At 47.0% G+C, this 20,637-nt stretch overlaps 1 protein-coding gene across 1 annotated transcript; it reads right to left on the bottom strand.

Annotated features, from left to right (window-relative positions):
* Positions 1–5,853: 5,853 nt before the first annotated feature.
* Positions 5,854–20,105, bottom strand: LOC137425005 (PRA1 family protein 3). The gene is made up of 3 exons (XM_068112984.2): positions 19,679–20,105; positions 13,124–13,341; positions 5,854–8,572 (listed from the first exon to the last, which is right to left on the bottom strand). The coding sequence occupies exons 1-3, from the start codon at positions 19,855–19,857 to the stop codon at positions 8,433–8,435; spliced, it is 537 nt and encodes a 178-aa protein (XP_067969085.2). The 5' UTR covers positions 19,858–20,105; the 3' UTR covers positions 5,854–8,432.
* Between the last annotated feature and the right edge of the window lie 532 nt (positions 20,106–20,637).

The raw sequence follows: 20,637 nt of genomic DNA, 5'->3' as shown, positions 1-20,637 counted from the left end.
TTCGTTTTTATTAGTTGTAAAACATAGTTTAACGCCAACATAGTTTGCAAACGTGAAATAAATGAATACGCTCTCAAATGTGCCATCCGAGGCAGAGTGTGTCCGCCACGTTCGGCACACGCGATCGTTCGCTGCTCTCTGATTGGTTGAATCGTTTTTTGGACATAGCTCGGTAAGTAATTGTCCGATTAATATGAAACCTTGAAAAGGCACATCCTCGGGTCCCCAGCAATATACCTGGCAAGTTAAAAGTATATCGGACCCGTGGTTGTCGAGAAACAGCGGTCACAGACAAACGTACAGACAGACAGAGATTACTGGAATTATAGATAGATATCTCGGCATTTTCCCGTCTGTTATTTCAGGCGGTGTATGACTGAGCATGCCGCGATGTAAAAAAAATATATCTCGGCAATTTCCCGTATGTGGCGACACGTGAACGAAGCTATGCTCCTCTCTCCACATTATTGTGACGACCTATAAATTAAATATTTCATCGTGACGATTGTCATCAAATGGACGAATTTTTAATATATCTCGGCATTTTCCCGTCTGTTATTTCGGGCGGTGTATGACTGACCATGCCGCGATGTAAAAAAAATATATCTCGGCAATTTCCCGTGTGTGGCGACACGTGAACGAAGCTCTGCTCCTCTCTCCACATTATTGTGACGACGTATAAATTAAATATTTCATCGTGACGATTGTCATCAAATGGACGAATTTTTAATATATCTCGGCATTTTCCCGTCTATTATTTCGGGCGGTGTATGACTGACCATGCCGCGATGTAAAAAAAATATATCTCGGCAATTTCCCGTGTGTGGCGACACGTGAACGAAGCTATGCTCCTCTCTCCACATTATTGTGACGACCTATAAATTAAATATTTCATCGTGACGATTGTCATCAAATGGACGAATTTTTAATATATCTCGGCATTTTCCCGTCTGTTATTTCGGGCGGTGTATGACTGACCATGCCGCGATTTAAAAAAAATATATGTCAATGGACTTGAAGTTACAGGCCTTTGAGAATTCATTTCGTTCTATAAAGGGCAACTTTCATCGCATTTTCTTCCGGTTTTTTTTCAACCGAGTCTAAAACTATGTTGGCGACTGTGAAAAATGAAATGATATATCGAATTTGATTTGAAAGAAAACTGTGTGAGAGGAAGACACCACGGGCCTACAAAACAGGCCTCAAAGCTATGCGAGTTAATAAAATGGTGGATATTTGTTTATATGAAGCCTCTCCCACAATGGGTGGAGCTATGGTTCCCAGAATGGGTGGAGCTTTGAGGTTTTGTCTTCTCTGCAAGAACAACAACAAGAGGAAGACGAAGAAGACGTGGTAACAACAACAACAGCAGAGTGCACTCTATGAGCAGCGTCTGCGACGCGGCTAAAAATGTACATAAACGACACAGTTCTATGAAACAGTTTCACAGGAAGAGAATACGATGCAATGCGATGAAGAAGAATCCATCTGTTCCGCCATTTGTGCCGGTGTCATCGATGGCGGTGTACGCTAACCTCAGGTGGGTTTACCATAATTTCTTCCATATACTGTGATAACAACGAAGTGAAACCGATCAGCAGCCCATCAGTATCTGCTCTATTCACTGTGCTTAAGTTAATCCTTCAAATCATTTAAAAACAACCCAACGTTGACGAAGCATGGCATACGAGGCCCGTTCAAAAAGTTCACGGAACGACGTACTCTCAAAGGTCTGAGGCCAAAATGTTGTTTTTTTCCCCCCCTTACACAACGGAAACAACAACTGGATAGGTAGGGCCGAGGCCTACGCTTACGTTTCGCTCCTGCATCTGCCACCGTTCATGATTATCAAAGTAGGCTTTACCCTGTTCACGATAAGGTAGAAATCAGTGAGGTGTATACGAAGAGATAAAAGGATGGCATTGACTTCGAGACGGTACGTGATAGTTGGCTGCGGCTGGCTGATGCCACGTTTTTTTTTTTCCTAAGTGCCATGGATGCTGATGGACATAATAATGGTATAGGCTGATCTCTCATCGTAATATTACCCGATGGCAATGAAGTTTCTTTGTTTGTCATTTCCTGTGCAATAATGTCAAATTGATAAGTCAGACATCCTTTTCTATTGACAGCTGCGTTCCTTTTCAATGGCATCGTCTATTGATATGCATGTTCTTCTTTCATATAATTTTACACATGCACAATCAGTATTTCAACTCTTGCAGACATTGCAAAGGAAGTTGACTCACAGGCCAACTCTCTGGCTCAATCACAGGCCGACGCACAGGCGATGTAATTGTGAGTAGCATTTTTGCACAAGTGAAAATTGAAAATACACGTTTTTGGTATGTGGCTATGTTATTTAGTGTTTGTTTTGTCTCTAACAATATAAAATACAAAGTCAGGAGGTGACACTTTATACACAGTGTAAGTGGGATTCTACAAAGTGTCGCCTTTTTCTTGATTTTGTTCACACAAATCCAACCCACACCATATAGTCTCATAAAAAATGGCCAGAGTGGTGCTATGCCGATTCCTATTACGAATCCATTCATTTTTCAAAAGTATATCGTAGCGTTGTCATTTAAGTAGATTGCAATAAATACGTTGTTCATATACGCACTCTTCATTCTCATCTTTCTTCCTAACTCTTACTCGGACAAGCGAATCCCCTATGCCATCCATATTGGTACACTCTATCCATACACCACACCCTCCCTTCCGTGGATGTTCCACGGGTTTCGGCTAGTACTAAATATTACACATATATTTGATTGTCTTCTGTTTCTAAATATGACTTTAAACGTGTCTTTTCAGGTCCAGTGTGAATGCACCAAATGACGCAGCCTGATCATGTCTGATCCTACTGACCCCTCCACGCCGATGGAGACTGGTCCACCTCCCCAGAAAAAAACACGACACGATAGTGGTTCTTCAAGTAATGAAGAAACACAGACACAGAAACATATACCCGAATGCATTGTCCATGTTCCAGGATTAAAGTATGGACCACTTCAGCTTCTTTCGAGCACCAGTACCGCCGAGAACAAATTGTCGAAGTTGCAGGACATCAGACAAAGACGGCTTTCCCAACCAGTGGATTCTACACACAGGATGAAAGGATCATGTGATCTAATACCCAGTACCCTGTCAGACCATCATGGTTATCACCGACAATGTTACCAACACTTCACTATGAATCTGGATCGCCTGCAACCATCTGACCCACTTGAAACAGGTACTGCCCCCAGAACAAGTCGGTCGTCCGAAGGTGATCGCGTCCTCTTCAACCCCGACTGTTTATTTTGTAAGTCTGAAGGGAGGAAGAAGATCAAATCAAGTGGATCGTGGACATCAGAAGGTTTGTCAATGTTTGAATTTGACGGAGGGAAAAATGTTGTCGCGTCAGCTGAGGAGCGAAGTGATGAGAGCTTGCTACGTCGGATCAGAGGGCATGACCTGTTCGCATGCGAGGCCAAATATCACAAGTCCTGTCGGGCCAAATATGTACAGAAGCCGCAAAAGTGGAGAAGCACTGACGATGAACAGCGGAAGAGGCAAGCCGACATGGAGAAGGCACACGGAGAAGCATTCAAGGCTGTCTGTAGCATACTGGACACAGATGTCCTCGAAAAGAAACAAATTCTGAAACTAACGGATTTACGCAACATTTACATATTATCATCCCTGCAGGATTCGCAATACCCTAATCCAGAATACAGGAGCGAAAACCTGAAAATAAAGCTGCAGACGCATGATCAATACAAGGACAAACTATCATTCTGTAACATGGGCTGCTACAAATCATTCATAGTGTACAGCTCCACTATCGACACGGATACAGCTGTGAAGCATGCCTACGAGCTTGGATCCGCTGATCCAAGCTCGTAGCACTGACGATGAACAGCGGAAGAGGCAAGCCGACATGGAGAAGGCACACGGAGTTGTGTGAAGGTTAACAGGTGTTAACGGATAGTCACCATGGTGTTTGACGCAGGAAAGTTCGTCCCTATATATTCACTGTTAACATTCAATTTCGTGTTCAGGACACCCCAAGGTTTAAAAAAAACCTTGGGTGGTAGGTTGGTGGGGGGGGGGGGGGGGGTGCACCAGGGGTCTAGGTAGCCCATGGCCTATTAGCTTTGCCTTCAACAGACTATTTCCATCCATCCATAGTATATTAAATATTGTCCTTTAAATTCATTAGACTGGCTCCAACTGTTACAGGTTATAAACAACTAGCATCAAGATTGACTGGGATGTACAATGGAGTAGGGTAATAAGATGTAAACATGAGCTAACTAACCTCGAAGTTTGGGGAGGGGAGGGTGGGGAAAGTCATGGCTTCATTATTTGTACTCTTCATTAACAGACAACTGTCCAAGAGGAAGGGGGCTGAGACTTATGATGTTCACCTGTGCAAATGGTGTGACGCCTGTTAAACCTGGGACATTACCAGACATGGCACAAATTATTTGCAACCTTCCCCAATATAATTTCGGGAAGTTGGTGTTTCTCAATTATAGGACTATCAAATGGCTCATCCTAAGATTATCAAGGCAACATGAATCCGATGCATCAGTTGGCCCAACTCTGCATCAGTTCCTGCTGCTCCTGCCATGCACAGCCCGGGCATTTCCTTCTTGTCTGCATCTTATCAATTCATACTAACAGGGAACTGCCATAAGGATCCAGCAAAGAGCCATTGCCACTGCACGATAATATTTTATATCACTCGAGGGAGAAGTTTTCTTACTGAATTATTCAGACATCTTAGGCTTAGAGCTACAGATGGTAGATGTTCCACCCAAGACTGCTTCTTGAAATAACAAAACGAGGAACTGGAATGGCACTGCAGAGCACATATACCTCTAGCTGTCTAGCAGCATTAACAGTTTACGTTTTCTATCCCACTGATAGGCCCAATCTGAACCTGCACCAAAATCGAATCTGCTTGTTCTCGTCACCTAACCAATGAATTCACCAAGTGAGGTCATAACCCCTCCATAACAGATATCGTGCTAGAAGTCATCTTTGGTCCCATCTCTCAATGGTGAAGTCTTTAGAAAATATCTTATCGGTGGGGGGGAGGGGAGGGAGGGTGGGGGGAGGGGAGGGAGGGTGGGGGGGAAGGGGAGGGAGGGTGGGGGGGAGGGGAGGGAGGGTGGGGGGGGAGGGGAGGGAGGGTAGGGGGTGGGAGGGGTTCGGGGAGGGAGTCGACTCAGCCCGTCATCCTTCCGAGGTCGGCAAATTGAGTACCAGCTCATTGGTAATTGGGGCACTGCGTCAGCGGCAAACGCGCTTCCAAAGAAATGATGCAACCAGCAATCACAGGCTGCATACAAAACAGTAGAGGCCCATCATTACCAACTACAATTTACAACTCGAATACAACCCAGGTTTAGCCTTAATATCCCAACACGACCATCTCCCACATCATGCAACAGTCCATTTCATTTGACTTTTATATGGTCATTATTGTCACAGGTAAGTAAGGAAGGACAAAACTATGCAAGTCAGAAGAACAGGGTATGACATTCCCCGAATCCTTCAAGAACTATACATTGTATAGGGTGTTTGTAAGGAAAAAGTTGATTTTTCTCCCTCTCCTCCGTTTTTTTTCCTTCTTTTTTTCTACAACTTATTTATTTATTACTAACTCCTTTTATGTCACAGGTATGGGTAGCCAACAAAGGTTAATCGTGAAAGATGAGCTTTTCCTGGGCAACGAAATAGATAGATGTTTGATGGAAATCTACTTTCAAAGCTTGTATTTATTTGATTTAAAAAAAAAAAAATTGGATACATGATAGAGGTGCATAAGAGTTCAAAACCAATGAACCTAAAATGGCGTTTAACATCTAATGAGTTCATCTTTATTACAGTTCATACTTTTTCCAAGTTTGGTTGGAATCCCTTCAGGGGTTCATTCACAAGTTATTGTGGTAACGAAAATCTGCTGCACACACACACAGCCAGATGGACACCTGGGAAAGAGGTATAAAGAAGTTTAGATATTTATACATTAGATTAGCACAATCAACACACTAAGCTATAGTTACCAAAAATCGAAGCCTGGTGTTGGCTTAACGGGTTAAAATGGCTGGCTTGATATCTTATGGTCCAAAGTTTGAGCCCCTGTCGTCCCGTTGAAATAACTCCAGGTGGGTGACTCAGTCTGTCACCCCGACGTCAGCATGATGAGGTGCAGGGCATTGCATCAGCAGCATAGCTGTGCTTCCAGAAAATGTGCAACCAAGCAGCCATAGGTTGCATATGAACCACCTCCACCAAAAAGTCGAATGAAAACATGGCGGGCAAGTTTGCACATAATATTAAGCAACGAGGAGTAGACACAAACATTTAGGTTCTTTGCATTTACACGTATACAGTGCCAATGTACAACTGAGCTCTGAGAAGTAAACAAGATTACACGACGTGCTACAACTTTTGAAAAAGAAGAATCCAAAGTTCATGCTCCGATTTACGAGTAGAATCCCACTAACCAAGGATCAGTGCTTTTAGATATTTTTAGAATTTTTTTTGCTTTTTTAGAATTAGAATTTGATTAGATTAGATTAGATTTGAATTAGAATTTTTGATGATAGAGGCCGACTTTTTAGCTAAAATTTTAGCTTTTAGAAGAAAAAAAAAACCTTATAATTTTGCCCAGAACTGCCAGCAACAAAGGTGCTGATTACAGGTATACATGTAATAATGATAACCACTTCTGCATCATCAGATGCATATGGCTGCCGAAGCAGTTTCTCGACTATCTGGCCCAATCCTGGTCGGGTCGTCACTCCTACGCAGGATACTCCAATGGCTCATTCATCCCAGTAAGCTGGTACTGATTTCGCCGACCTTGGAAGGATGACAGGCCGAGTCAACCCCACCTGGTGTTAATTCAACGACCGACCGGGATTTGAACTACGGGACCCTGGAATCCCAAGCCAGCACCTTAACCGTTAAGCCAACACCAGGATACAGGTAAACGTGTAATCACAATAATTAGACGTGTGTGTTGTTGACAACAAATCACTACAACCTCAACACACAATCTTCACAATATATATTACTTGGTCACTCCCAGGAAAAAATATGCAGTGTATTGACATGAGACTCAGGCGAGGCTTGAAGGCCAATTATCTGATTTTAATTTTTCAATTTTTTTTCCCTCTATCCAAACATAGCCCTCCATCTTCATCTGGATGATAGAGGAGGCCATGCAATGTTTGGTTGTGCTGGTTCCTGCAGGGTCTGAATGCATAAACAAATAAACGTTCTTCTTTATAGATTAGATGACCACAATCAAGAGTAGCACCTCATGCTCCATGTTAAAGGCACAGCAATTTCCTTTTATTGTAACAAATCATAGACCATTGGGTTAGGTTCACGTCACTGGTCTATGGTATTCAAGGCATTACTCCCACTGTAAGTTCATGCCGAGCTTTTACCTATTTTGCTCACTTGGGGTTGGGGGGAAGAATTGCTTAAACAAATTGAGGTAGAGGGGTAAAATAAAAAGCAGGGTGGGGAGGGAGGGGAGGAGGAGCACATATGGAGATGAGCCAAAACTTCCATTTTTGTTCATTATGTAATAACTAGATAGCCTTTACTCCCACTGTAGGCCACAATTTTTTCCATAACCATGGTGCCTCATGCAGGAAGTGACATCAGCTTTAAAAAGTCCTATGATCTATACCTTTCACGACGAAGTTCATAATGCATTTCAGCTATCGATACGGTTATGCTCCTTTTGGGTTAAATGTGTAAAATGGATAGTAATGCAAGGATTTAAATAATGCATGCTTAGCAAGAACTAGTAACCACTTACCTACAAGGCCATTTACCAGATACAGCTCAAGTATTTGTACAAAAGACTGGGAAAGACAAATCAGCCATCAAAAGATATTTGAGTACTGATGGGGAAGATGGCAGAGACACTGCTTAACTAATTGGTCAGAGGATCAAATCCCCAATTGTTTGAAGCAGATGACGTAGAGGGGAACTTTATTGATCAATTAATTTAGTTATTTTTTAACCTTGACCCTCCTATTTTGTACATCACTGCTCCTATTCATATTCTATTCCCTCCTCCCCTTACTAGCAATGTATTGCCTCATTCCATGCACTCAACTCATTTAATTTGGCTTCAAATACAACCTTTGTACACAGATGTCCAAAACACCTCAAGGGAAGACCATAACGCGCAATAAGTCAGGAAGTGGTTCATAAATCGATCAGTGACAAATCAGGACATTGCATCCAAGAGATCAACAACAGGAAATACACCAACACCCTCAGGTATCTTATGTTGACCTGGTCAAGCTGTACATGCAAGTAGTGAGGGATGTCCAAAGAAAAATGCCACAGACTTCAAAGTGTACACCTAGCAAAGCAAGCTGGATCACAAATTATCGTGCGCAGCATTACGATGCACCATCTGGTTCCACCCCCACAGCTTCAAGGATGTAACCCATGAGGCTTCGCTTCGGTCCAAACAACTCTACTTTGCTCCCGATCTTGTTCTTGACATTACGAAGGCGCAACGAAGCATGGACCAGGGTGACTGCAAAACAGTAGAACAAGCAATTTTAATAGTATATTGCAAAGGTAACATAGCACCTCAACTGTCTTCTTACTAATTAATAAATTACTGCTCAGAAGTGCAGTGCTGAAGAGTTCCAAGAATAATTTCTCTGATAGAAAGGAAGAAGAATAAGAACAGCAAGAGATGGGAAGGAGTAAGGACATGAGCAAAGTAGATGTTATTCATTGAATACTTACCCTGCACACTCAACTTGGTGCAAGCCAATTCATCTGTTTTTTAAAGGTTTTTTTTTTTTTCTTTAAATATAATATGGCTGCCAGACCACGCGAGCGATGACATCATAAATTTATATTCTCTAATATAATTGTTGCGTAGATCAGGCTCAACAAATTTCAAACTGATCAGACTAAGCGTTGTCCCTGTCGAATTATGACGTCATAATTAAGGCACCAATGACAGTCATTAACAACACTTATTCCCCATGTGGAGTTCTTTACAATGGGCCACGTTTCAATTTTTTTCCATAGAGTGGTTTCGGAGATAGAGAGGTACGTTTTTCGGTTGTTACAAAATGGCACCTGTACCACGTGACCTATGACGTCATTATTATCATTAAAATATTCTCCAGGAGGACTCGCTCCTGTGGTGAAAAATTTGTATCCACCAGCCCAACAGTTCACGAAAAAAAAATAATACCGATCAGATCAAGCGCTATACTTGTCGAATTATGATATCATAACAAAGGCACTAATGACGTCATCATTAACATATCTTATTCCCCATCGGGAGTGCTTGACAACGAGCCAAGTTTCCATTTTTTTCCATGGCACGGTTTCGCAGATATGGAGGTGTAACGTTTTACCAAGATGGCATCCCTACCACGTGACATACGACGTCATAATTATGAATAAATAAAAAAATTATACAGGCGGAGGTGCTCCCATGGTGATGTCGTGTAAATCGGACCAACGGTTGCTGACAAAATGATTTTTTTTAAATGCAGACACCTACGTACGCCACACGTACGGACGGAACCGAATGCCTAACCCTGCTTTTCGCTTCGCGAGCGCAGGGTCACAAAATACAATTCAACACTGCGGCGTCAACCAATATGCCTCCGCCCACATAAAGTCTTTGCTGGTGGTGTTGCTGTAAAAGTTGTGTAAACCTGAGGACCATTTGACCTCGATATACAATCTGTACATATTGTTGTGGATATGAGGATTGTGTTTTTTAAATTGTTTTATTGTGGACCCTCCTTCCTCCAGTTGTTGTGTATAAAGGTCAAAAGGGCGTCCCGTAATTAGGTCATAAACAATCACGTTAGCCAATCATAGATTCCCTGCTTGTTGGTAGTTATTTCCTTATTCTATGTAGGTTAAGGCTGTGTCTTTCATTAATTAATACTCCATTACACCGAATTCAAATAGATAGATCCCCTTGCATTTTCATTCACAAAGCCTCTATTGCCAACTGCATTCGCCGCAGCTGCTGGGCGGTTTTCACCGCGACTCCATTAGCCACGAGGTGGGCTTGGAGAAGAAGGGGGAGGAGCCGCCAAATCCTGGGCGTGCCCGCCCATCGTCATCAAGGGTGGAGCTAGAGAGCCCGTGCCGACCAGTCAGGGCCGAGGCGAGCTCACCGATGGGCGTGTCCTGGAGGCCGGCGGCTTGATCGCGCGCGGCCTTATATAAGCGCGCGCGGAAGCCTTTGAGAGTACCACCAGAGGTTCCAAGAAAGATAGGTTCCAAGAGGTTCCAAGAAAGAGAGGAGTCGGAGTCCAAAGTGGTTGCGTTTAAGGGAGGAGTCCTGAGAAAGCACACGACGTCCCCACGGCAGCACGGAGAGCGAACCATTGAGTTCTAGGAGTTACACAAAAGGAGCTTCAGAGAGAGAGACACCAAGCTGCGTGATCCAGGAGAGGAGAGAGGGATGCCCCATGAGCTTTGAACCACAGCAGCTTTGAACCACAGCAGCTCGAATCTTGACGGCGGCTGTCCGCTTCCAGCCCGACCGATCCCCGCTGAACCTTCCTCTCCCGCCAAGCCATCCACCTCCAGCGATTCGTTCCTGCCTTCATTCCCCATTCGTGTGAGTCCGTCTTTGTTTGTTCTGTCCCTGGGTTAATTAAGACTGTAATAGATAAGCTAGAATTTTCACTGTGTCCTTCTGGTCCGTCCCTCTCTCTGCTTTATTTTATTATCCTTCCTTCTCCTTGGTTTCTTTTGATTGGAAATAGCAAATCAATCATATTCGTATTTCAAACCTTTTTTTTGTCTTCTTCTTCTTCTTCTTCTTCACATCCGTCGTCTTTGTCTTTTCCAAATTCAACATCTGTGGCACGATTTGGCCAACGTTTCAGGATCGGGTCTAGTCATTGTTAACGGTTCGGGCCGCGGCTGCCATCCGCTCGGCAATCCAGTAACATCTTATCCGCGGTCGCGAACGAAGCTGTGCACCGGCCTTTCCGGAGGCCGCGGTGCAGCTTCAGGGACCACGTCGGTCAGTGACAAGCGAGGGGACTAATCCCTCCTCAAAGGGGAACCATAGGCCGACGTTGGGTTCCGCAACAATATGTATCATGTTACATGTACTTGGTTTAGTTCAAATCCCATAGCCAATGGTATCACATTAACAGGAGTTTTATTGTGACGTCTGACCCTTGCCCATTTAGTAACAAACAATCTATCATGGACAGATGTACTGATGGAGGTTTATACATACTTAAACCAGGATTGATTAAAACCCCTTCAGCTCTTAAATATCATATTTTTACCTGACATGACCTTTGACCTCGATGTCAAGATCTAATCGGTTCATCTTTGCATCACAATATATACTTACACCAAGTTTTGTCAAAATCCGATCACCGATTCACAATGTGATCACTGATTCAAAATGTAACAACATTTTCACCAAAAGGGACGTCTGACCTTTGACCCCATAATCTAATCCGTTTATATGTACAACATCATTATACATACTTGTACCAAGTTTGATTTAGATTCCTTCAGCTGAAGTTATCGCAGTAACAATAAACCTATCAAGGAACCATGGACAGCCGGACAACCCAAAAACATAATGCCTCTGGTTAAATAGTCACAGAGCCATTAAAAAAAAAACATTTTAAAGCTGGAACGGTACTCAGTAGAGAGCATACCTCGCCTGGTTGGCCATATCACTCAATGGTGAAGAATCACTTAGAAATTTAAATAATTCTCATATCCGAATCCATATTCAGATCTTCACCAAAATCGAATCATCCTTGTCAGACACCCAACCGAGCCACCAAGTTTCGTCCAAATCCGTCCACAACTTTTTGAGATATCCGGCTATGTATCGTTTTTGGCCCCATCTCCCAATGGTGAAGAATCACTTTAAAAATTATACTAGCCGAATCTGAATCGGGATCTTCACCAAAATCGAATCATTTCGTCATTGTCACATATGCTACATCGCTGCCAAATTTCGTCTGAATCCATCCACAAATGTGAGATATTTTGTTCACAAACAAACAAACAGACAGACAGGGGTGAAAGACATAACCTCCATCCACCTTTGGTGGCGGAGGTAAAGACACAGGAGACATCTGCATTGGTTGGGACATATGCTCAGGAGGGAGGAGGGAAATTTGATTGTATATGGATGCAATTGGAAGGGGGAGAAGAGCAGACCAAAATGAAGGTGGAATGAGGTGGCAGAGGACACATGAGAGGTGGGAAGGTAGTGAGATGATGCTTGGGATATGGAGGGGAAAACTCATGCTTGCCAACCCCACAATGTGGATGGATTAATTCAGACAGTAGTAGCAGTAATAATAGTGGTGGTAGTAGTAATGGTGGTAGTAGTCGTAATAGTAATGGTGGTGATAGTAGTACGAGTAATAGTAGTAGCAATAGTAGTAGTAATAGTAGTGCTGGTGGTAATAGTAGTAATAGTAGTGGTGGCGGTAGTAGTAGTAATAGTAGTGGTGATGGTAGTAGTTGTAATAGTAGTGGTGGTGATAGTCATAGTAATAGTAGTGGTGGTGGTAATAGTAATGGTGGTGGTAGTAGTAATAGTAGTGGTGGTGGTAATAGTAATGGTGGTGGTAGTAGTAGTGGTAGTAGTGGTGGTAATAGTCATAGTAATAGTAGTGGTGGTGGTAGTAGTAATAATAGTAGTGGTGGTGGTAATAGTAATGGTGGTGGTAGTAGTAGTGGTAGTAGTAGTAGTAATAGTAGTGGTGGTGGTAGTAGTAGTGGTAGTAGTTATAGTAGTAGTGGTGGTAGTAGTAATAGTGGTGGTGGTGGTGGTGGTAGCAGTAGTAGTAATAGTGGTGGTCGTAGTAGTAGGAGGAAGTGATTCCTGGGCTCACTGACAACGTCAGCCATTTATGACCAAAATTAAGCAATGAAGGAATATGCCAACACGTGGATGCTTCATGATCATCCAAACACACCTGCAAAAATGAAAGACCATTCCGATGGCACAGATATTCCTCAACCAGACTAGCTAGCAAGGTAGAACAGTACAATTTGCAGAATGAAAAAGGAAAGGATCATTCCAATTGCCCAAATTTACACTTACCCAATATCGGTAGGGCAATTCCAAACAGGAACACAAGAATACAGCCGAGGAATTGCAGCAACAGCAAGGTGGCAGCAAGGAGTGCAGCTGTGTAGATAACGGAATGGTTACGGCGGAAGCGACGCAAGCCCAGGTGGTTCTCAGAAGCATAGAGAAATGCCATGAATATGCATCCCAATATCAGGGCACCCAAAGTCATCTGCAATGGCTGCATGTAGCTGGAAGAGCAAGAAATTGTTGAGACACTTTCCAATTTTATCAATATCATCAACAACAACATGTCTAACTGACCACCTCCACAGGATCCCAAGCTGTCTAGCTGTCCACTTCCCAGGTTCCCAATCTGTCTAGCTGCCCACCTCCCCAGGTTCCCAATCTGTCGAGCTGCCCACCTCCCCAGGTTCCCAATCTGTCTCGCTGCCCACCTCCCCAGGTTCCCAATCTGTCTAGCTGCCCACCTCCCCAGGTTCCCAATCTGTCTAGCTGCCCACCTCCCCAGGTTCCCAATCTGTGTAGCTGCCCACCTCCCCTGGTTCCCAAGCCGTCTAGCTGCCCACATCCCCAGGTTCCCAATCTGTCTAGCTGCCCAACTTCCAGGTTCCCAAGCTGTCTAGCTGCCCACCTCCCCAGGATCCCAATCTGTCGAGCTGCCCACCTCCCCAGGTTCCCAATCTGTCCAGCTGTCCACCTCCCCAGGTTCCCAATCTGTCTAGCTGCCCACCTCCCCAGGTTCCCAAATCGTCTAGCTGCCCACCTCCCCAGGTTCCCAATCTGTCTGGCTGTCCACCTCCCCAGGTTCCCAATCTGTCTGGCTGCCCACCTCCCCAGGTTCCCAATCTGTCTGGCTGTCCACCTCCCCAAGTTCCCAATCTGTCTCGCTGCCCACCTCCCCAGGTTCCCGATCTGTCCAGCTGCCCACCTCCCCAGGTTCCCAATCTGTCGAGCTGTCCACCTCCCCAGGTTCCCAATCTGTCCAGCTCTCCACCTCCCCAGGTTTCCAATCTGTCGAGCTGCCCACCTCCCCAGGTTCCCAATCTGTCTAGCTGCCCACCTCCCCAGGATCCCAATCTGTCTAGCTGCCCACCTCCCCAGTTTCCCAATCTGTCTCGCTGCCCACCTCCCCAGGTTCCCGATCTGTCTAGCTGCCCACCTCCCCAGTTTCCCAATCTGTCTCGCTGCCCACCTCCCCAGGTTCCCGATCTGTCTAGCTGCCCACCTCCCCAGGTTCCCAATCTGTCTAGCTGCCCACCTTCCAGGTTCCCAAACCATCTAGCTGCCCACCTGCCCAGCTTCCCAATCTGTCTAGCTGCCCACCTCCCCTGGTTCCCAAGCCGTCTAGCTGCCCACCTCCCCAGGTTCCCAATCTGTCTAGCTGCCCAACTTCCAGGTTCCCAAGCTGTCTCGCTGCCCACCTCCCCAGGATCCCAATCTGTCTACCTGCCCACTTCCCCAGGTTCCCAATCTGTCTAGCTGCCCACCTCCCCAGGTTCCCAAGCCGTCCAGCTGCCCACCTCCCCAGGTTCCCAAGCCGTCGAGCTGCCCACCTCCCCAGGTTCCAAAGCTGTCTAGCTGCCCACCTCCCCAGGTTCCCAATCTGTCTAGCTGCCCAACTTCCTGGTTCCCAAGCCGTTTAGCTGTCCACCTCCCCAGGTTCCCAAGCCGTCTAGCTGCCCACCTTCCAGGTTCCCAAGCCGTCTCGCTGCCCACCTCCCCAGGTTCCCAATCTGTCTAGCTGCCCACCTCCCCAGGTTCCCAATCTGTCCAGCTGCCCACCTCCCCAGGTTCCCGATCTGTCCAGCTGCCCACCTCCCCAGGTTCCCAATCTGTCTAGCTGCCCACCTCCCCTGGTTCCCAAGCCGTCTAGCTGCCCACCTCCCCAGGTTCCCAATCTGTCTAGCTGCCCAACTTCCAGGTTCCCAAGCTGTCTCGCTGCCCACCTCCCCAGGATCCCAATCTGTCTACCTGCCCACTTCCCCAGGTTCCCAATCTGTCTAGCTGCCCACCTCCCCAGGTTCCCAAGCCGTCTAGCTGCCCACCTCCCCAGGTTCCCAAGCCGTCGAGCTGCCCACCTCCCCAGGTTCCAAAGCTGTCTAGCTGCCCACCTCCCCAGGTTCCCAATCTGTCTAGCTGCCCAACTTCCTGGTTCCCAAGCCGTTTAGCTGTCCACCTCCCCAGGTTCCCAAGCCGTCTAGCTGCCCACCTTCCAGGTTCCCAAGCCGTCTCGCTGCCCACCTCCCCAGGTTCCCAATCTGTCTAGCTGCCCACCTCCCCAGGTTCCCAATCTGTCCAGCTGCCCAACTTCCTGGTTCCCAAGCCGTCTAGCTGTCCACCTCCCCAGGTTCCCAAGCCGTCTAGCTGCCCACCTTCCAGGTTCCTAAGCCGTCGAGCTGCCCACCTCCCCAGGTTCCCAATCTGTCGAGCTGCCCACCTCCCCAGGTTCCCAATCTGTCTAGCTGCCCACCTCCCCAGGTTCCCAATCTGTCTAGCTGCCCACCTCCCCAGGTTCCCAATCTGTCTTGCTGCCCACCTCCCCAGGTTCCCAATCTGTCTAGCTGCCCACCTCCCCAGGTTCCCAATCTGTCGAGCTGCCCACCTCCCCAGGTTCCCAATCTATCTAGCTGCCCACCTCCCCAGGTTCCCAAGCCGTCTAGCTGTCCACCTCCCCAGGTTCCCAATCTGTCTAGCTGTCCACCTCCCCAGGTTCCCAAGCCGTCTTTCTGTCCTCCTCCCCAGGTTCCCAATCTGTCTGGCTGTCCACCTCCCCAGGTTCCCAAGCCGTCTTGCTGTCCACCTCCCCTGGTTCCCAAGCCGTCTAGCTGCCCACCTCCCCTGGTTCCCAAGCCGTCTAGCTGTCCACCTCCCCAGGTTACCAATCTGTCTAGCTGTCCACCTCCCCAGGTTCCCAAGCCGTCTTGCTGTCCACCTCCCCAGGTTCCCAATCTGTCTAGCTGTCCACCTCCCCAGGTTCCAAAGCCGTCTAGCTGTCCATCTCCCCAGGTTCCCAATCTGTCTAGCTGTCCACCTCCCCAGGTTCCCAAGCCGTCTTGCTGTCCACCTCCCCAGGTTCCCAATCTGTCTAGCTGTCCACCTCCCCAGGTTCCCAAGCCGTCTTGCTGTCCACCTCCCCAGGTTCCCAATCCGTCTAGATGTCCACCTCCCCAGGTTCCCAAGCCGTCTAGCTGTCCACCTCCCCTGGTTCTCAAGCCGTCTAGCTATCCACCTCCCCTGGTTCCCAAGCCGTCTCGCTGCCCACCTCCCCTGGTTCCCAAGCCGTCTAGCTGTCCACCTCCCCAGGTTCCTAATCTGTCGAGCTGTCCACCTCCCCTGGTTACCAAGCCGTCGAGCTGCCCACCTCCCCTGGTTCCCAAGCCGTCTCGCTGTCCACCTCCCCTGGTTCCCAAGCCGTCTAGCTGTCCACCTCCCCAGGTTCCTAATCTGTCTAGCTGTCCACCTCCCCTGGTTCCCAAGCCGTCTAGCTGCCCACCTCCCCTGGTTCCCAATCTGTCTAGCTGTCCACCTCCGCAGGTTCCCAAGCTGTCTATCTGCCCACCTCCCCAGGTTCCCAAGCCGTCTAGCTGCCCACCTCCCCAGGTTCCCAAGCCGTCTAGCTGCCCACCTCCCCTGGTTCCCAAGCCGTCTAGCTGTCCACCTCCCCAGGATCCCAATCTGTCTAGCTGTCCACCTCCCCAGGTTCCTAATCTGTCTCGCTGTCCACCTCCCCAGGTTCCCAAGCCGTCTAGCTGTCCACCTCCCCAGGTTCCCAAGCCGTCTAGCTGTCCACCTCCCCAGGTTCCCAAGCTGTCTAGCTGTCCACCTCCCCAGGTTCCCAAGCTGTCTATCTGCCCACCTCCCCAGGCTTCTGCACAGCTCATTCGTTCCCCTTTTCCCCACCTGTGGAACCTAATTTCACATCTTCAATCTCAATGTCCCTTCCACATCTGCAAGACAGCTGTTCACCACCACCACCACCACCACCACCACCACCACCATCATGTATCATCTCCATTTAAAACATGTTTTCTAACCCCATTAAACCTTCACCTACCCACCCACCCTAGAGTCCCTTTATATACAGAGTTGCGACATAGAGGGTCCGGAAAAATCTAGTCACGTGATTGCGTGGAACCATTTTGAGTCCATCGCGGACAGGATCAGGATCGGACGCATATCGGTCAGCGTTTTAGCGTTCCCGCTGTACGCAGCGTTCTCATTCGTGTTTTACATCGATTTTACGACAAAATGACAGGTTGTAGCGCCTGTGGGTGCACAAATAGAACGGAGAAGGGATTCAAGATGTATAGATTTCCATCAGATGCGAAAAGACGGAATATCTGGGAGAACAGAGTCAGTCGTGTTGGATGGAAAGTAACTTCTTCGTCAGTTCTCTGCCAGGTCAGTGTGATGGTGGTAATGTTCCCATATGCGTGTACATATGCGTGTGCGTGTACGTACACACACACACACACACACACACACACACACACACACACACACACACACACACACACACACACACACACACACACACACACACACACACACACACACACACACACACACACACACACACACACACACACACACACACACACACACACACACCTCGCTCGCTGCTCCATCGAGCTCCTCCTCCTCCTCCTTCCACCCTCCTCCTCTTCCTCTCCCTCCCCCTGCCGCCCTTTCCCCCTCCCCCTATCCCCCCTTCCTTCCCCCCCCCCTTCCTTTCCCCCCCCCCCCCTTTAACCCCTGCCCTCCCTTTTACCTCTTCCCCTCCTTCCCCCTCTTTCCTCCTCTCCCCCATCCCCCCTCCTCTCCCTTCCCCCTCTCCCCCCATTTCCTCTCCCCCCCCCCATCCCCCTACCCCCTCTCCTCCTCTCCTCTCCTCTCCTTTCCCCCTCCCCTCCCCTCTCCTCTCCTCCTCCCCTCCCCTCTCCTCTCCTCTCCTTTCCCCCTCCCTTCCCCTCTCCTCTCCTCTCCTTTCCCCCTCCCCTCCCCTCTCCTCTCCTTTCCCCCTCCCCTCCCCTCTCCTCTCCTTTCCTTTCCTCCTTTCCTTTCCTCCTCCCCCCCTCTCCTCTCCTCTCCTTTCCCCCTCCCCTCCCCTCTCCTCTCCTTTCCCCCTCCCCTCCCCTCTCCTCTCCTTTCCCCCTCCCCTCCCCTCTCCTCTCCTTTCCCCCTCCCCTCCCCTCCCCCCTCCTTTCCTTTCCCCCTCCCCTCCCCTCTCCTCTCCTTTCCTTTCCCCCACCTCCAGAAGGTAAAAGCCAGTCCCGACCATTCTACAGTCAGAATTTAGATAGGCTGCCTTCTATGCTTCTATGGGGTGGTCGACCTGTTTAGTATCCTGATATCTGGCAGTCTACACCCACACCAATAGATTTTAAATCTGGGGGGGGGGGGGGGGGCATGCATTGAATGTATGTATTTGTCTCTGTTGATTTGAATGTGTGAGGACATTAACTTGTGTTTGTGTGTGTGACTTTCAATTTATAATTTGTATGTGTGTGCATTAGCACATGCGTGTATGTGTGTGTGTGTGATAGTAAATATGTAATTTGTATATGTATTAGAGTGTGTGTGTGTGTGTGTGTGTGTGTGTGTGTGTGTGTGTGTGTGTGTGTGTGTGTGTGTGTGTGTGTGTGTGTGTGTGTGTGTGTGTGTGTGTGTGTGTGTGTGTGAGATAGAGGGAGAGAGAGGTAGAGGGAAAGAGGGGGCCGGGGGTAGGGGGGCTAATCTATTTTTGGTGGGATTAATATATGATCGGCAACATGCAGCAAAGTTTAGATTAATAATTTAAATATGAAAATTAAACAAACACAAATATATACCCACACACGATAAACAAGGTCAAACAACTGCAGAAATACAAAGACAACTCTCAACATTGTATTGTACATGTACATGTATAAGCAGGGAGGTGAGAGTTCGAGTCTCGCTCTCGCCTCCCTGAAATTAAAATGAGGCTGAAATAAGCAGCACGTGTACCTGTCTAGTTCATTCCTTCTTTGTCATGGTTCTAAATGTCTGTGACTGTTAAATCACAACCAGCTCTGTGATTTTCTTCTTTATCATATGGCTCTTAGTTGTCATAAATCTTCTATTTTGTCATCTTCACATAATTTGTTCATTATCAACATGGAAAAGACCATTCCCATCTCTCATACATAGAGAACATAATGGAATACACGAGCGCCATAGGGCGGCTCCGCACTGAATGGACTCAAAATGGCGTCAAATCGTTAGTTGTCGCTACTCTCTCTATAAAGGGACTCTAACCCCCCCCCGTCCCCAAGCCCACCTTCAAAATTCCCTTCATGAGTTTCTCAGTTTCAGTTTCTCCTTCATGAGTTTGGTTCTGTATCCGTCTTGTCCATCCCACTCCCAGTGTCCTCCCCTACCCTCCTTCATCCCCACAACCGTTATTTGTGCACGTCTCCCTCCATTTTATGCTTCAACCCTGTTGTTGGTGTTTCCCCCATTTTTATTTTGTTCCGTCCTGATCAGTGCAGTGTTCTCGTCCTTCCACGAGCCTCGACTTTGTATTAAAAAAAAGATTCTTACCCGACAACCAGAAGAATAGCCGCTACCACGAGTAGGTAGTTGCTTTGGTAGTACAGCAGGTTGCTCACGATACGGTTGTTGCATCGTGCTGGATCCTTCAAGTCAGGAAGCCCGAAACGCGCCGATCCCAATGCAAAATCAGCCAAAGAACGCAATGGAGCAAACCTCATTTCCACCATGATGAAACGTGTGACGTCAGTACGTAATCTACGCTGTCAGAACGTATGGGATCTTTTCATTTCCGTCTTTGTTGGTGTTGGCGTGAAAATTATGCTTTTGAATGTTTTCTGTATTTTTTTTTTCATTACTGTATATTACTGGCAAAGAACCCATCTTAACGCAAGGGTTAATTCCCACAGAATTACGGCCCGGATAATTCCCCTAAAATGGCGTGCGTTGTACTTGTTGTTTCACTTCAACCGGAAGTATATCTCCACCGGGGTTGGAGCACTGAACTATAACACTACGTGGAACGGACGGTGCCCGTGATCCGCTGAAGCCACCGACATGTATGTCGCCCCCTATCGTATGCACCCAGAAAAATGAATGCCCCCATAGCCTTTGTGGGTAGGTGTACGTTTTCCAAGATAAATTTTGCCATTATTTTCATCGCAAGAACGTACTAAAAATATTGAATCCATGATTATCAATGTTACACACATGACTAAAGATAGAACAAATTTGGTTTTATTTTGGCCTGCACATCTGGAGAAAAAAAACAACCATTTTCATGACAGTCCGTGTCCATTACCAGCTTGTCTCGAGCGTTCATTCTTGTGTAGTACATGTTCAGTGCTATTGGGCATTCAACAGATGTAATAGTGTTCAGTATTTTAATTCTTTGACAGATGTTTCTATTTTATTAGATGGAATTTGATACCTTATTGTTTTATCTTTTATTATTTAACATTTATGCCTTGGACTATTTGGGCATGTACGGTTGTGACAATGTCTATTTC

This window comes from Myxine glutinosa, chromosome 4 (assembly GCF_964187855.1).
Source record: "Myxine glutinosa chromosome 4, kmMyxGlut1.1, whole genome shotgun sequence".
NCBI classification, from domain to species: domain Eukaryota; kingdom Metazoa; phylum Chordata; class Myxini; order Myxiniformes; family Myxinidae; genus Myxine; species Myxine glutinosa.
Note: the sequence above shows the minus strand (reverse complement) of the source record. Positions and strands in the feature narration are given on the sequence as shown.